General features: G+C 38.4%; 1 protein-coding gene across 1 annotated transcript; it reads right to left on the bottom strand.

Moving 5' to 3' along the window:
- Nucleotides 1-2,902: 2,902 nt before the first annotated feature.
- Nucleotides 2,903-16,276, bottom strand: gramd2b (GRAM domain containing 2B). The gene is made up of 14 exons (XM_004555749.5): nt 16,092-16,276; nt 15,236-15,358; nt 13,516-13,603; nt 11,911-11,980; nt 11,535-11,638; nt 10,436-10,531; nt 10,247-10,318; nt 9,904-9,993; nt 8,362-8,464; nt 7,759-7,896; nt 6,242-6,317; nt 5,921-6,025; nt 5,448-5,532; nt 2,903-4,158 (listed from the first exon to the last, which is right to left on the bottom strand). The coding sequence occupies exons 1-14, from the start codon at nt 16,181-16,183 to the stop codon at nt 4,117-4,119; spliced, it is 1,284 nt and encodes a 427-aa protein (XP_004555806.2). The 5' UTR covers nt 16,184-16,276; the 3' UTR covers nt 2,903-4,116.
- Between the last annotated feature and the right edge of the window lie 829 nt (nt 16,277-17,105).

Genomic DNA, 17,105 nt, shown 5'->3' with positions numbered 1-17,105 from the left:
TTTCCCTTAGGACACTTGAGCTTTGGCTTTACTTGTTTTAGACTCTAAAGTGACACTCAGCTTTTATTTACAGTTTTGCACAGAAGTTAATCCAGAGTAATACTGGCTAAAATTGGTAGCCTTTAACTCATCGGCCCTGCACCCGGCATGGTAAGGGATTGATTTTGGGACTAGCTATAAAAATATATGCACACAACAAATAAACCTTTCTAAATTTCTGTAAAAATGTGAGTAAAGTTTTCTGTAAGTTAAGTTTGTTTTTTAAAGGTTAAGCTAAGTAGCAAGTCGGGTAGCAATGTAGCGACAACCTCTAGAAGACAAGGAGCTGATTGGCTGATAGGTCAGAAGACAACTAGCTAGTTATGTCACAATCTTTCCCTAATATAATATAACCATACTGAAAGATATATCCTGCTCACTGTACATTTTCTCTCAATAATGTCCCATCCATGAGCATTTTATAATAGGCTTAGTTTCTTTGCCTACCGTGGCTAAAAAATCAGATTGCAATTCTGTTCCCTTAAAAACAGACTTCATGTGTATCCTTATATGTTGTAGGAAAAAGTGTTGTTTGGGAGTAATGCGATGTGCCAGGCTCACACTAAAATAGGCATGTCACACAACTGAAATATACAAATCATGGTGAGAGGAGGGGTTTTTACATAACTAGCCCTTTTCATTGCACCATTTTGTCAATTTAATTAATAGTAGCCTAAATGAAAAATAAATACCAATAATACCCATCATGACATCATAACACAGCAATTTATAGTGCAGCATTATCAAAAATCACAATTCTTATAACCAATTTCAGTTTAAAATGAATCTTCAAAATCGGTCTTATTTTGTGACTGACTGGAGTTCCTTCAGCTCCTCTTTTTGCACCTCTGATGGCAGGAAGAGTAAAACAGAGAAGAAGAGAAGCTATGCAAGCTGAGAAATGACAAATGTTTTTGCAGTAAATGTAGCTGTACATAATAACTGTATGCTAGTACTTTTCACTGTCATAAAGTTAGTATATAAAGAGTAACTGTGAAGTGTTAATGTTTGAGGCAAACCGCAACATTCTTTCTGACTTTGGCGCCATCCAGTGGTCATATTAAGAACAACACAGATGACGGCACATCCCACTGGAACTGTTTTAGATAGATAGATAGATAGAACTTTATTAATCCCTCGGGTGGGTTCCTCTGGGAAATTTGAACTATTTCAAGCTTACATGTAATTTATTTATCTTATTGATTTTACTAGGGATGAAGTAGTGGAAGTAAATGTGATTTTTCAGGAACATAACGCAAACAGAAAGGGGTATAAATTATATTAAGAGAGGAAGGTTCAGTTTCTAAGAAAAGTCTTAGAAATAAAAGAAATACAAATATTAGAAGCCTTGGTTTGTATGGCATTATAGCACTGAGTATTTTATGTTGTATTTTGTTAATTACACATGAGAAATGGCAGTGAGTACACCACTTAAAAGTTGGGCTTGCTTGGGGAGAAAACAGTTCCACGCCTGTCGCCAAAATGAACAACTTTGGGCTACAGAGACACTTGTGGAAGAATCTTGAAATACACAGTGATATTTATTTATAAAATTAGTGGTAATCCCAAAAAGTTGCATTTTGCAGCAACCAAATAAGGACAAATGCAGTCTGCATTACGATCGTGGCTCAAGAGTTGGCGGTTTGTCTTGTAACCGGAAGGTTACCGGTTCGAGCCCCGGCTCGGACAGTCTCGGTTGTTGTGTCCTTGGGCAAGACACTTCACCTACTGGTGATGGCCAGAGGGGCCGATGGCGCGATATGGCAGCCTCGCTTCTGTCGGTCTGCCCCAGGGCAGCTGTGGCTACAACTGTAGCTACCTCCACCAGTGTGTGAATGTGAGAGTGAATGAATAGTGGAATTGTAAGGCGCTTTGGGTGCCTTGAAAAGCGCTATATAAATGCAATCCATTATTATTATTACAAATTTCACTTCATTTTGACCATTTAAAGATATCAAATTACCTTTATTTTTGGAAGAATCTATTTTACACTCAAGCGGCAAATTCTAGGACTGAAAAATTAAGAAACACTGAATTTTCCAGTAGCTGCAGTTGCTCAAGTGGCCAGATGAAACTAGTTCTAAAAGTGAGTCAATTCCAGTAGACTCATACTTTCCAGTCTTCCAATTCTGAAGCAAAAATAGACATTTAACACATTCTCCCTGGATAGCAGCTACAACTGATCCATGTGGATAGTGTGTCAGTGGCGTGCTGTGTTTTACAGGTGTCCTGACACAGGAAGTTGCACCTGATGTCTGTCTGCTGGGCTTTGTTCTTCACTAATTCAGTTCACTGAACTGGCCCTATCCTCTGTGTTTGTGCTGTTTGTTCCTAATTGCAGGTGCCTACATCTGATAACTTAGCACTCTACCATGTCATTCTAATGTGATCACTTCTGTCTAATAAAAACAAAAATGCTAAAGCTAAGGCTTCATAAAGTGGTCCAAAACCAATTGGTGACATCATCATCATAGTAATGTTCATAATAAATATACAGTCTGTGATTATAAAGTGCTTCACACGAGGCAAAACTTCATAACAGTGAGTAGCATAAGTCCATAGTTTGCCTGTGATGATATTTAATGCCATAAGTAGCAATGCTAGCAACTAATGGTATTAAATGGAAATGCTTCAAAAACAGTTAAATTATAGTATGCAACACTTTGTATCATGTGACGGGATTATCTCTCTGTTCCTTTGAAAATGGTTGGTCCAGTGTATCCTCTGCAAAATGAGGTAACATATACTTGTAAAGCAGCAAAGCACCTTTACTTTCCTTTTCTTTTTCTAGGAGAATTTGGCCATGGCCTCCAGCTATGGCCACCACCTGCGTTCTGGTGTTTTAATTTTTGAGCAGAATTCATTATTTGAATGTAAACTTTTTTGCTTTATTTTTGGTAAAATATCAGATTTAGACAGAAGTGTTGAGCTGGCTCAGACATCACTGTAACAAGTTTACTGAAACAAGTTCAGTAAACAGAAATGTTTCCACCTTTAAATCATCAAATGGTCATTTGAAATGCCAGAGGCTGGCACAGGTTTAGCAACTACTCAACAACAGCTAAAGATGGTTTAACTATGACCAAGTTGAACACCAAGGTGCACACCCATAGGTGGGTGGGGGTGCACATAAGTGGTCCGCAGGTGTGCATGCGCTTTCAAAATAAAAGACGCGCACCAGATAAGAAGTTGCAACGCGCGTTTGCGTACATAAGATTTTCTGGAGGAGGACAGACATTTATTCAGAACTCTTAAAGATGTTGAAGAAGCAAGCTCCTTTAAGCAATTACTTTGGTGTTTCTCCACCTCCAAAGAAATGTCAGGAGTCCGAACCGCAAAAGAAGAGACAGAAGAAAAGTGGTTCCTCTAGCGGACTAAAAACTCTGTTTTGGGATTTTCACTGCATATTCTGCACCACATCTCTGTGTGTTCATCATTTGTTTCATCATTTGTCCGGACTCCTTCTGTAATTGCTTAAAGGAGCTTGCTTCTTCGACATATTCCTAAACAAATTTCTGTCGTCCTCCAGAAAATCTTATGTACGCAAACGCTCGTTGCAACCTCGTATCTGGTGCGTGTCTTTTATTTTGAAAGCGCATGCGCACCTGCGGACCACTTATGTGCAGCCCTGCAAAACAGTTCAAATTTCACCAGAGGGGACCATTTTTAGCATTAATGTTTCTCTCTTTTAAAAGGATTTATTTTGTGTGTATCATTATAGTTGCTGCCCTACAAAGACAGACAATAGTACAGGAACTTGATACCAATGTCAGGGAGTTTCTGAAAAAACTAACATAGAATGCTGCTGTTAATGCTAGCTGTGACTTCACTTTCAATTACACATTTGGAGCACAAAAAGTCTTGAAATAATACAAAAGTATGTAAGTAACAAATATAAACCCAGACGTTGGGTATATTTGACCAAATATATACAGTAGTTACTGTATTTTGGCTTCATAGGGCAGAATACATTCCAGTAGTGTTATTTTTTTTTAATAACAAACATACATATTTACACTATATTTACAAAAATAATATATATGACTTTCACTGTGCTTATACTGGTTTTCTGTACTTTCAGGCAGCTTCCTCCAGCAGTCTTTGCAGGTTCTTCTGCACCTGAAAGAACAAAGTTTGCTTTTGCTTAACTGTAAACTGTATTGGCAGAAAACTCGACTGCAGATAAGTGCATCTGATGATATTGCAAGTGTTTGTCTTGGTTAGTAAGTGTAGATTTCAAAATGAAGCCTGCTCCTGTTTATCTTGTTGTTAAGGTCATTTCCTTGTTCCTGTTGAAAGCTAGAGACTCAGACTTGAAGCAGTTGAAACAGCAGTTAGGGTCATGTCTACATGAATATCTGTTATAACACAGATGATGTGGAGAACAGTACCAACATCATTGACACGTTTATTATTCTGAAGCTGGCATAATTGCTGTGCAGTCAGTCTGCAGAGAGATCAAGTAGACCACTGCAGACACATGGAAACCATAGACTGTATATAAAAGATGGAGGTATCCATCACGACAACATTCGTGAGTTTTCACTAATTTTGATGACCACTTGATTTGAGTAAAAGATGAAGTTAAATAATGCTTATTTAACAAAGTAGTGCAATTAGCAGATTTCCACGAAGCCAATGGAAGTGCAGAAAACTGCAGTTCTTCCAAACATGAAGATTGATGTTTATTTCTAAAACATGTTTACAGGCCTAACTCTTTTTGGCAGCTGTGGATAGTTTCTCCCTTCCTAGCAATTTAAATTCAAATCATCTCTTTCAGTAGCAGGTTTAATGTGAAATAAATATTTCCAGTCAATTTCCAGTTTTCATTTCACTCAGGATCAAGATGGACTCTACAGTCTGACACAGCTCTGAGCCTTTACCACCTTTTTGCTGATGAAAATTTTCTTTATTCTCCGTCTAAAACACTGAGGCGGCTGTCAGCTGCTGCTTTTTGTTTGTAAGGAGACGAATGTCAGCCTGAAATATAAATGGAGTGTAGACTGATGGAGCTCTTCTTACAAATGATGCTCTAAACTGATCACTGACTATAAATGTTTGATCAATGGCAACAGGCATCCAGTTACACTTTGCTCTTTGGAAACTGCTGAAGCCTTCCTGCTGTGTGCTTTCAGAGGCTCATGAAAGAAACTCCTGATAACACATTCACGCAATTTTTAAAGGTGACCTGTTATGCTTTTCCTTAGTTTTTTTGAAGTGCATACACTTGTAGTCATGGCCCAAACGTCAAATAATGAGATCTGTGTAATCCCAAAGTGAGTAACTCAGGGTTCAGACCTCTAACTGCTCAGATTTGAACATTTTTTTAAATTATCAATGGGGATTATAGCATATCCAGAGGGCTGTATCTATCAACACTTGATCTGAAAAAACAAAGACAGACCAACCTTCTCCAGCTTCATCAGGTTGATGGTTAGCAGTTCAGATAAAAGATTTGTGCCTACGTCAGCGGACCCACTCAGAAAATTGTTTCTGGTAATAAAACACAAAAATAATCACCATGAAAATGATTTAAAATCTTCACAAGGGTCAGATGTATCAGCAAAAATCTAATATGAATAAATCAGAGAAAAGTAAATCTTGTAGATTATTGTACCATAGTCCTTGAGACGAAATAAGGAAACCATTTCATGTCTGTGAATCCACTGTTACCTGTTTAGTTTGGATCATTAGTTTCATTATTTGGGCTATTTTTAAATTTGTTTTGTGAGGATGTGAATAAAATTCATCGTGATGCTTTTGCAGTTTTTGTTTCTCTTTCATCTGGTTATCATTTCCATGTCTAATTTCTCACTTTTTCAACCTTCTTTAGCTAAGTTTTCTAGAGCTTGTCAGAGTCTCAGACAGTTCGACGACTCACTCCGGGTGTGTGAACTCGGCCACAGCGCCGAGCGTTGTCAGTCTCTGCTCCAGTGAGATGATCTTAAACGCCAGGTAACATGAAGACAAGACCAGGGTGCACACTCTGAGGAAAAACACATGTAAAAGAGAAGATGAGCAAATTGAGGCTAAAATGCGCTACAAATGAAAATGTAATGATAAACTGAAATTAATGTGCATCCAATGAATGGATGGAATAAATCCGCAGATCATATAAGTGATCAGCTTAATTTCCAATTAGGACGAGTGACAGAAAAATCCTTTACTGAAGACATGAATGAATCAAAGGCAGCAAACTTACAGGAACATGTAGACCATCAGCAGAGTGTTGAGAGAAACTGGCTTCAGACACCTGCTGTCAATCACCACATCCGAGCCTGAAGAAAAATCAAACAAATATGTCTTTGTTTACGACAAAAAGACACAAAGTAAAATGCCCTACGCGTGTGAGAGCAGCGCTGCATTAAAAAGGTTGGAATAGACTGCTTCATCAACTCATAGAAATCAATATGAAAAGGAGTCATTATAAATATAAGCAAGAAAAGAAGTGGAGCTAAAGAGTTATGGTTGGATAAGCAGGAGAGAGCAGATGGAAGAATGGATCATATGGGCGTATTTTTCATTAATATGGAAGAAGCAGCACGGTGACACGATGGTTAGCACTATTGCCGCACAGCAAGAAAGTTCTGAGTTCAATTCCACCATCAGGCCAGGGTCTTTCTGTGTGGAGTTTGCATGTTCTCCCTGTGTTTGCATGGGTTCTCCCGGGGTCCTCCAGCTTCCTCCCACAGTCCAAAAACATGCCATTAGTGGGATAGGTTTTTTGGAAACTCTAAATTGCCCATAGGTATGAATGTGAGTGCGAATGGTTGTCTCTGTCTATGTGTTAGCCCTGCGACAGACTGGCGACCTGTCCAGGGTGTACCCTGCCTCTTGTCCCTACAGATGGGATAAACTCCAGCGTTCCCCGTGACCCTGAAAAGGATAAGTTGAAGTGAATGGATGGATGGCAAATATGCAGGAAATTTGGGCAGCTGTGAGGGATTCTGGGTAGAAGATATCTAATGCATTTAGAAAAAATATTTATCCAGGTGACGTATTTCTTTATTTAGAAACTAATGTTTCGTGCAACCCATTTTGCCAAATCTCCTCTGCAAATGTGCAAAATTATGACCAATACAGACGCTGTTAATAACAAATAAAAAAATCAAGTTTACTGTTGGTACATGATAATATTATTATTTGACAGAAACAGAGTATTTTTTTTTTCAGTGATAAATATAGATCATTCAGGACTACATTTATTTATATTTGACAAGTTTGTGTTCTGGGAAATCCCCGCAGGTCAGTTTGCATACACGACACATATGAGATCACAATCGGTGCTTCTTTGCACCTCAGCTCACCTCTCATGGCTTTTAGAGTTAAATGTTGTTGAATTGTGGCGTTCTCAGACTGACTCCTTAATCCTGAGTACAGCTGAGGATATTTTCATTTTACCGCTTCTAAAAGCGATTTTTTATTTTACTGTTACAAAGTTAGCGGCAGTTTATATTTGGCTGTAAAAATAGAGGTGGGGAGAGCAGCAGTACAGGACAGTGCAGGCAGCAATGTCAACAGAAATAAGTCCAAACAGAAGGAGCTGAGTCAGCTAAACTTGAGCCAATGCTATGATGAATTTGACCAAAAAGAGAAATAAAATGTAGGGACTAAAATAATAAAATTATAAATTCATAGTCCCATGAGAGGTTCAGTGCCAGTGGTTTAAATAAAAGTGATGTTTAAACTAACACGACCCTGATTAAAGACTCATCCTACCTCGGTGGTGCTTGGAGTGCTGCTTGTTGTCTGGACCCTGCTGGTTCAGATGTGGGTTCTTCACTTTGTGCTGGTGGTCTGGAGATGATGCACTGTCTGTGCGCTTCAGCATATCCAGGAATGGAGGAACGGTGAACTCTATAGAAGCAAAAAGGCAAGCAAAGCATTCAAAACTGGAAACCCAGGGCCTGTTATGACTTGGGGCAGGTTTGTAATCCCGATTAAGTCCTCTTGAGAAAGACACACTAAGTATGTTTGAATAAACCCTGCACTACAAGCTGCTCATTTTCAACTTCATCACAGCTGTGTGTGTGTGTGTGTGTGTGTGTGGGGGGGGGGGGTTAAACGTCAACAAAAAATAAAGAGTAAAGAAGGAAAATTATAGCAGCACTAAGTAGCACAGGTCAGATTCTACTACTGAAGTGCAAAAGTGGTTCAGGTTTTGTGAGTAAAACGTTGACAGCCACAGACGATGCATGCGACGATGCATGCGACGATGCATGCGACGATGCATGCGACGATGCATGCGACGATGCATGCGACGATGCATGCGACGATGCATGCGACTGCTTCTAATTGGTCAGTTGGACAGCGATGCAGTACCTTCTATCTTCTCATAGTCTGGAACCTGAGAGTCAGAGCTGCTGCTCTCCTCCATCTCCTGCCTCCTGTGTCTCATCGCTCCATCCAGGTCGCTGAATTCACTCTGCAGAAATTCACAGACACAGAGAGAGTATAACTAGCAGGCACTAGCAGCTGCTTCACCCCCTCATCCAAACATGAGCATATCTATCATATCGATCGTATCTGTACTGAAAAAAACTTCACATTTTCCTACAAATGATATTTTGATTGGAGCAAACAAAAACAAAAGTGAATAATAATAATAAACATTTAAAAAATGGTTGAACCCAAGATTCCAGGGTGGAAATAGGAAATGACAATTCACTTTAGTTACATAAGAACTTAATGCTTTTAGAAAGCTGCAATTTAATTCAACTGATTTCTGTTGTAGTTCTGCTTTTATGAAGGTTGTAAATTTTCATTATTTGTGCAAAAGACTTCTAAAAAACCCTCAAACTATCTGAAACAATATTTTATACGTTAAAAACTAAAATAAAATCTAACATCCAGTTGCTGATGTTCTTGTTGCAGATGTTGCTGCAGAAACTTGACGTCGGCTTCGCTGTGTCAGCTAATTTTATCTTTTATCTTAACTTCCAAAATGTATCCCTTGGCAAATATCCCATGTAATATAATATTTAAAAAGTCTAAATCCAACAGCTAAACTAATATAAACTAAACTGTAATTCAAGACGTTCAAACAATAATAAGTAAAATGAAAGGAGCCAACACACATGGGAAATTAACTGAAAATAAACTGAACTTGAAGCAAAAACACAAAACATATCAATCAAAAGTAATTAAAATGATAAAACTACAATAACTCACCTACAACCTCAACATTAAAAGTAAATGATTATTTAAAACCCATTTGCTTTGTGGAGTTTATGCAGTTGTATTAAATTGCACAGGCACTCTAAAAGCATCACTTTTAGAGATAAAGACTTTTGGGGTCAGAGAAAACACAAAATGAATTAAAATGGGAAAAAGTAACATTTCAAAGATCCTGTTTGGGGATAAAGTGGCCAAAAATAAATAAATACATAAAGCTTTAGCCACAAGGACCTGGGGCGATTGATACTGACATCAGGAAGTGTCTCACAGGACAGCCTTCTCTCTTGGACACAGCTTTGTTGAATGCATAAACACAACATGCAACAAATATCCAGTTGGAACATATGCAAAATGTTACTAAATGATTTGCCAGCTGGCTCCGGCTCTCATGCAGGGAGTCTTTTTTTTCTGAACAGCTTCTGTCCCCATAGGTCGAAATGCTTAGTTGCCACGTTACAGCTCCAGCTCTCGAGGATATTGGTTTTATTTCACCTCAAGTTTGATGTGTTAAAATATCTTTCTGTCAGAAAAGAGACCAGAGAGACAAGTGCGAGGATGGACCCAAAAGCATGATGCTGTCTTATTCTTATATCTTTTATTATATGTAGGCAGGATGAAAACAGTATCCGTTGTATCAGGAAACTTTATGGCATTCGGCTGTTTGTGTTTTTGCTGTGTTTGACCCACCAGAGGAAAGCGAGGCGATAGCGGTGACCTCCGACTTCTAAAGCTGTTTTCAGCTGAGGAGGGAATGGGGCTGCTGCATGGACTCTTCCCCTATTTATATTCATGTAATACATAACCAAACATCATGTGTTTAAATGATCCTCAAGTCTTCAAACTTATTTAAAATGAATAACATAAGAAAGCGCAAGAGTAAAAAAGAAAATTATCTGAAACTGAGTGTTTAGTTTAAAGCCAGAGTTTTCGGCTCACAATGTCTACCTGTTGATCACGAGCAGTACATACATGACAGAAAACAAGGAAGCATAACACGTCTGTATGGATCTAAATAAAAAGCCTTTCCTACCTCCAGATGAGGACAGATCGACATCAAAAACTTGTAGGTGTTGTCTCTGGACAAGAAGGACACAAAGACGTACTGCAACACCAGAAATAGAAAAAATGTCTTTTGGATACTTTTCCACATGTGCAAAAATACTGTGTTTTTTTTCTTAATTCATCAAATCGTGGTGAGAAGCAGCGAGATTTCTCTCACCCTGTCATTTGTGGTGGCGATCACCAGAGCGTTTGGCAACAGGATGGCAGTTTTGGTCTTCTTGATGTTTTTGATGGACACCACTGGGATGGCGACCTGGGACACAGAGCAGTTCGATCCTTCATACCAGCTTTGAAACCAGAGAAAAAGATTCACGCACCTGTAGGCCGGCTTCACTGTGACAGAGCTGTTCACTGACCTCCGTCAGCTTTAATTATCACCATCTATACACATTAACTGCAATTACATTCTCAGCCTAGATTGATAGTTCCAGATGTTTCCCATACAGTAACAGATGTAAAACAATCCAGTCGTGACCACACAGCAGCAAGGTGTCATCTGCATGTGTTCATGCATGCAGCAAAATATTAGTCCCTCTGCAGACTGTACCTGCAGGCTGCGTGTGTGTAAACACAGCTGGCTTACAAAATAAAGAATAATGCGCTACAATGCCCGCACAATATCAATATCCACTTAGCATGTCCCTTCATGGAGGAAAAAGTCTTTTTTTTATTGCAGAAGCACTGCTTGGATCAAAATGTGGCAAAAGTATAGACATTATTTACTTAAGTGGAAGTCCAGATATTTAAAAAAAATACTCCTGCAAAACTGAAGTAAAAGTGAAAAAGCAAAGGCTCTCAAAAGTGCTCAAACGTCCTCTATTCATAAAGCAAAGCTCCATGATTGTGCTGCCAAAACAACGACACACTTATTATTCAATTAAATTGTGTTGATAAAAATCAAATTGAGGTTAAAAATCTTATTTTACATCACTGAGTTCTTCTTGGTCTCAAGTGTTGTGTAACGGATAAAAGTGACTGTTTGCTGCTTTCTGAACGACAGCAAATTGTTCTGTTTTCTGTGAAACTTCTCCAGGTAACTGTTAAATAATTTAAACCGACATATCTCATCAAATCAAACGGCTGCTGCTGGCACCTCACTGTGTTCGCCACTTTAAACAGCATCAACACAACAAAGACTCTGACACTCGCGTGGAACCAAGAAACACCACTGAAAACATCTGTGTATTCTCCTGAAATCTCTTTCAGATTCTCAGCCTTTTCCTGTGAGCTGATACAAAACAGACATCAATGCATACCTTGGTATCTTTTCCAAACACCTTGGAGTGGAAGCAGATCCAGTGGTCGGAGACAAACATGCGTCCTTGGTAGAGGATGTCTTTCTGAAGAGCACAGGTGTAACCTAGCAAACAAATAAAGCACATTAAAAAAACACATTATTTTTAGATGTTTGTGAGGAAAAAAACAAGAAAAGACCAGTTCAGTGTTTGTATTGAACAAAAGAGTTTGATAAAGTTATTATTGGACTTTGAATTTACACTGTAGTCCTATCATAGGGATTCTATTATTATCAGGTGGTTAACAAGAGGCTCTGGTATCAAATGTTCAACTATGACCTAATCCTTCATTCAGTATTTAAGGTGGAGTGGATAGCTGTGATCATTAAAGACTTACTCTGTCTGAGCTGTTCTTCTTTGCTGATCTCCTTAAATATTTTATGGTACTGGCAGTTGGTCTTCGAAAGCTGAAATACAACACGCACGCACGCACGCACGCACGCACGCACGCACGCGCACACACACACACACACATATATCAGTTAAAGCTAAGGCTGACATTTGGATGAATTCTTATCAGAGAAAAGTAATAAATAAATGTGGCTTGTAAAACTTACGGTACTCTCAGGAGAACTACAGAGCATTTATTTATGGGATTGTTGTTTTGCAGCAGTGTATATCTATATGTTGTTAGACAGAGAAAAAGCTCTAGTTCCACTCCATCATAGAAACATCACCCATACACCAAAATAAGCTTGTGCGTGCGCAGGCAATCATGGTGTTTAAATCATGTGGATACCAGTTACAGTTTAGAATTTATATGACATTTTTGCAAGAGAATTGCAAAGGACATTTTAGAGAAATGCATTTTTAGACCAAATCAGGAAAACTTAACCAAATAACTGTGGTATTAAGTTAAACCAAACCGACTGGCTTAGGCATTTTCAACCATTTACAAAGTATAAAGATATTTTTTGTAATTAATCTCGAGCTAAAACGTTCACCTCTAGGGAGCAATATTTTACCCCTGGACATGTGACGCTGTTGTTTTAACACTCGTGTCCTTAAGACGTTTTGCCTTTTGCGCTGTGAAAAACAATGTGCTTTTAATGTTTTGCATGGTTAAATAAAGACCACATTGACTCACTGCACCATCATGTAGCATTACACGAATGTTTATTCGTGTTCTAGCTCTTCAATGCAATATGCAGATATTCTGGACATGAAAGCATAGCTTAAAATATAAAATCATTTTTAAATATACAAATTTAGACTAAGTATCTTTAATACTGGTGGAATCATTAACCACTTTATAAACACTATAAAGCTTTTCTTTTCTTTTCCTTTCCTTTGGACAAACACTGATGTATCGTAATCCTTGTGGTGTGTTAACTTTGTGAGTTACAATCCAGCTGATCAAGAAAATAGCTTTGAATAAGCTATAGCTAACAAGTCATTAGCCAATTAATCTATTTACTAACAAGTTATTAGAAAAAGTTATTTTAAAGTTTTAAATTCTTTCATTTGAAAGTGTACAAAAACCTCTTTGTGAAAACTGATTAGAAAAATAATTTTTGAATTCTTAATTGACTTTCAAATGCCTAAAAAGTACCAGATATTATTATTATTATTATTATTATTATTATTATTATTATTATTATTATTACCCATTGTCTTTGTGAACAAAATTTAAAGCAGCAATTTAGTGATGTTATTTGAACTTTCGTTCCTCACATTGGTTTGTGGTGCCATGTCAGAACACTGGATGTGTTAATGTTGGCGTCATGAAGTAAAGGAAGGACCAACCAGAAGGAGGCCTGACCCACAAACTGTTTATAACCTGATACATTTCTAAGATAATAAGGTTGCTTGGAAAAAAGCGAGTCAGCAGAAATTTTATCTGATATTACTCATTTGGAAACCAAGTGACCGAGAATGGCCTGCATGTAACATTTATAGGTGTAATAAAATATGTATCAGAGTTTACTTAATGACCTCTCACCTGGCTGTAGTGAGACTTCTTCCTCTCGATCTTGGAGTCTGGGTCTGTCTGCACCTGAGTCAGGAGAGAATGGTCGAAGGTCTTTGACCTGAGGACAGAGAGAAATTTCAGAGAGAGGATTTAACATATTACATAGCCAATAAGACAGAAGATAAACAGAAGTCAGCAACCTTTGGTAAACTAATTTTAGTGTATTTAAGAACAATAGCAGCCTGCTGTCGATTCCTGACATCATACTTTTATGAAAACCAGGAAATATTCAAATAATTCGAGGCTGGAGAAAAAAATGTTCTAATCAAAATCTGAAGTTGAAATGATTAAGATTATGCTCTTTTTTAGGACAGCATTATAATTAAAGCTGAAGCATATTAGCACCATCATATGACTCCTTCGTTCAAAAAATTGGATTTTCTTTGAATTTATGCTTTAAAAAAACCACAATTCAGAAGTCAATTTGTTCAAATGTTCAAAACAACCTGCAGTCATTGTTCCACTGTTACACATTTTGAGGTTAGGGAAGATTGCTGCCTAAGATAGTGGGAAAGAGTCAAAGGTCAGATTATTATTCTGAACAATGAGGAACCTTCTGAGAGTCAGATCATGGTGAGATTAAAGGTTTCTGTGGGTGCTGAGCATGAAGTCAAACAACACTTTGTGGAAAACTGATCATTCATCAATCCATCAGTGCATTTTCTTGTTGTGGTTGCAGCAGGTGGTCTCGTCTCCAGCAACATTTTCCACTTCCTCCTGTGGGATCCCGAGAAGCTCTCAGGACAGATTAGATTATCGTTCTGGGTCCACCGCCACACCAACTTATTTCAGTCGTATCATTTATTCAGTCATTACCCAGAAGTCATGATCATACGTGAAAGTTGTAACATGAAATGATTGGTAAGGCAAAACCTTAATTTTCACACTTAACTGACTCATCACCACAATGATCTGGTACAACGCCTGCATTGCTGTATATGGAGCAACATTCAGCATCTGACGCTCTGCTGTCCCATCACTCTTGTATAAGAGCCAGAATAATTAAACTCCCCGAATGGGGCAGCAAGTTCCTCCCGATCCAGAGTGAGAAATCTACTATTTACTTGATCAGCTGGATTGTAACACACAAAGTTAACACACCACAAGGATTACGATACATCAGTGTTTGTCCAAAGGAAAGGAAAAGAAAAGAAAAGAAAAGAAAAGAAAAGAAAAGAAAAGAAAAGAAAAGAAAAGAAAAGAAAAGCTTTAAAGAAAACATCACACAAGATATAGAATTTACTCTAATCAGCAAAAGTCCCGTTTACATTCAGAGGATAGAAAGTGTCTTGGAATTGCTTCTCAGGAGAGAACAAGGAGTGGACTGAGATATAACAGCATTGCAGAGGTCAAGAATGGAAAATGTGTTGTTTTCTGGTGAATCCCAGTTAACGAATAAGACCAAAAGGAGCAAATATTATACCATAATGTACCTTTAGTCGTATTATGGCTTGTCACAAGGTTATTTAACTCAACCTTGGAAGTGGGTAACTATTTGTACTGTGGTTGTTTGAACCTTACAGACTTTGAACGTCTGGTGACCAAAGGGCAAGCTAAAATTTCAAGGTAAACCTATATTCTTAACTGGGCATATTTGGACCTAGCATGACGTCTGAATTTCATATGCAACAATCTAAACAATACAAAGATATTTATGGATAAAAACCAGAGAAAAACGTTTGTAACTTACCTGACTAACACTGGCTTTCTCCTCCCTGTTAGCTCCGGCTGCTCCTGATCAGCAGCCTGCAGTGGTTCACTGCACATCCTGCTCAATCTTTGCTGCTCCTCTGCCACAGCTTCTGTATCTGAACTACACACGAAAGGGAAAAGTGAAATGAAACCCAAAATCATACTGTCCAAGAAAAGTGGGAATCAACACAACATGCAAAGATTTTTTTTGTTTGGTATTTTGTTTTGTTTTGTAACTCTCTGGAGTTTTACGTAAGGAAAATCCTGCAATAGCACATCTTGCTTTCTTGTCCAGCTGCAATGCAAAAGCCAAGTTTCCCAACTTTCTGTTGTGACATTGCAAAACAATAGATAACACCTTAGATATCGCTCAAGGTGAAAATTTCCAAGCGATTAATAGATAAAGCAGAATTTTTACAAGTCAAGAAACCCACCATGGTGCCAGTCAATCACGAATCCAACAGTTTGGTAAGTAAACATAAAGAATCCAGACAGCTAATTATGAATAAAAGTCAACCTTCATAAAATGTGCATCCCTCATTATGCATTTTCTTTCTTTGCAGTGAAGGTTGTGTGATGAATATCTAAGTCTCCTGGGGACCTAAAGACTCCATATTCACCATGTGGTAAATTCACGACTGAATCATTTTAATTCATGCAATTCCAAAAGCTGACAAGCCAAGAAGATCTGTCAGTTAATCAGTCAATAATCTGAGTGATTGTTCTGCTATTCAAAAAGACATGAGTACTGCTATAACTTTTACTAATGCAACCAAAACAGCTAACACAAATATCTGTGTGACACTGCCTTTTGTACTCTAGAGATGTTTTTGTTTTTACAGCCACAGACTCACTGAGAATCCCTTTCTTCATGCTTTGCAGCTCCTCTGCTACATTTCCTGGCATCCTCCTGCGACGTCTGCTGGTTCCCACACTGTTCTGTCATTATGCTCAGCAGATATTTTCCAAGCAAACGCTCAGCTAGACGTCCTGACTGCTGCCGTGAGAACTGCAGCCTGATCCGCTGCTCCCTACGCCTACCTGCTAGCCTGTCTGTGGGAGTGTCCTTTGGGCCCCTCGGTTTCACATGTCACAGCCAACCAGATCACAAAAGGGTGAAGTGTGTGTTTGTGTGTGTTCGAGATGTGCGCATTTGAACCTTTGATCAGTGACATTTTACTCGGCTTTGTTTGTGTTCCTAAACTTAAAATGGTCTCATAATCAATCTAGTTTTATTTGCACAGGAACAATACTTCTACCTTCCACTTCTGTCTAAACAGGGTGAAATCTGATCTGGTTCCCTTTGCTGAGGGGAAATGATTTCACGTGTTCAGCCTGTTGTATCCCCGTATCCCTGCCGACTTTCTTCATGTTGAAATGTGTATGTTTGTTTTCCAGTGGGGAATTAGAACGCTGCACGGAGAAGCCCCTTAAAGATTTAAGAAAAAGCTGGATTGGATTGCAATAAATAGACCCACATCTTAATTTCTATAATTTATAATCCCATTTTTATCTCAGAAAATGTCCCTCCTGTTGGCATGATTTACAGCATTCAATCTTTAAAACATCTGTAGTTGCACGACGAAAAATTTATGTAAGTAGTATTTACACGGGCTGCATGCAGCCTGCACTCAAAACTACATGTTGTTGCACAAAACTGTAACTCATTACATTACAATTAATCTGATTAAAGTGCTGGTAAGAAACGAGGACCCAACAGTTCAGGTTCAGATGTTTTTTTTAACATGTTGATCTCCTCACTCAGCCGGAGTGAGGATACACGATCCAGCTGTTGTTCTGGCCGTGTGTGTGTGTGTGTGTGTGTGTGTGTGTGTGTGTGTGTGTGTGTGTGTGTGCGTGTGTGTGTG

Source organism: Maylandia zebra, linkage group LG12, assembly GCF_041146795.1.
Source record: "Maylandia zebra isolate NMK-2024a linkage group LG12, Mzebra_GT3a, whole genome shotgun sequence".
Taxonomy (NCBI): Eukaryota; Metazoa; Chordata; class Actinopteri; order Cichliformes; family Cichlidae; genus Maylandia; species Maylandia zebra.
The sequence above is the reverse complement of the archived record's forward strand: the minus strand, read 5'-3'. Positions and strand labels throughout refer to the sequence as shown.

What these genes read in the sequence shown, in the direction of transcription:
- gramd2b (XM_004555749.5), bottom strand. Translation starts at nt 16,183, where the DNA reads ATGACAGAACAGTGTGGGAACCAGCAGACGTCGCAGGAGGATGCCAGG. An exon ending in TGTTTGGAAAAGATACCAAG is followed by an intron (nt 10,532 to 11,534) that starts GTATGCATTGAT and finishes TCTGTGTCCCAG; the next exon opens with GTCGCCATCCCAGTGGTGTC. An exon ending in TATCGCCTCGCTTTCCTCTG is followed by an intron (nt 8,465 to 9,903) that starts GTGGGTCAAACA and finishes GAATTTCTGCAG; the next exon opens with AGTGAATTCAGCGACCTGGA.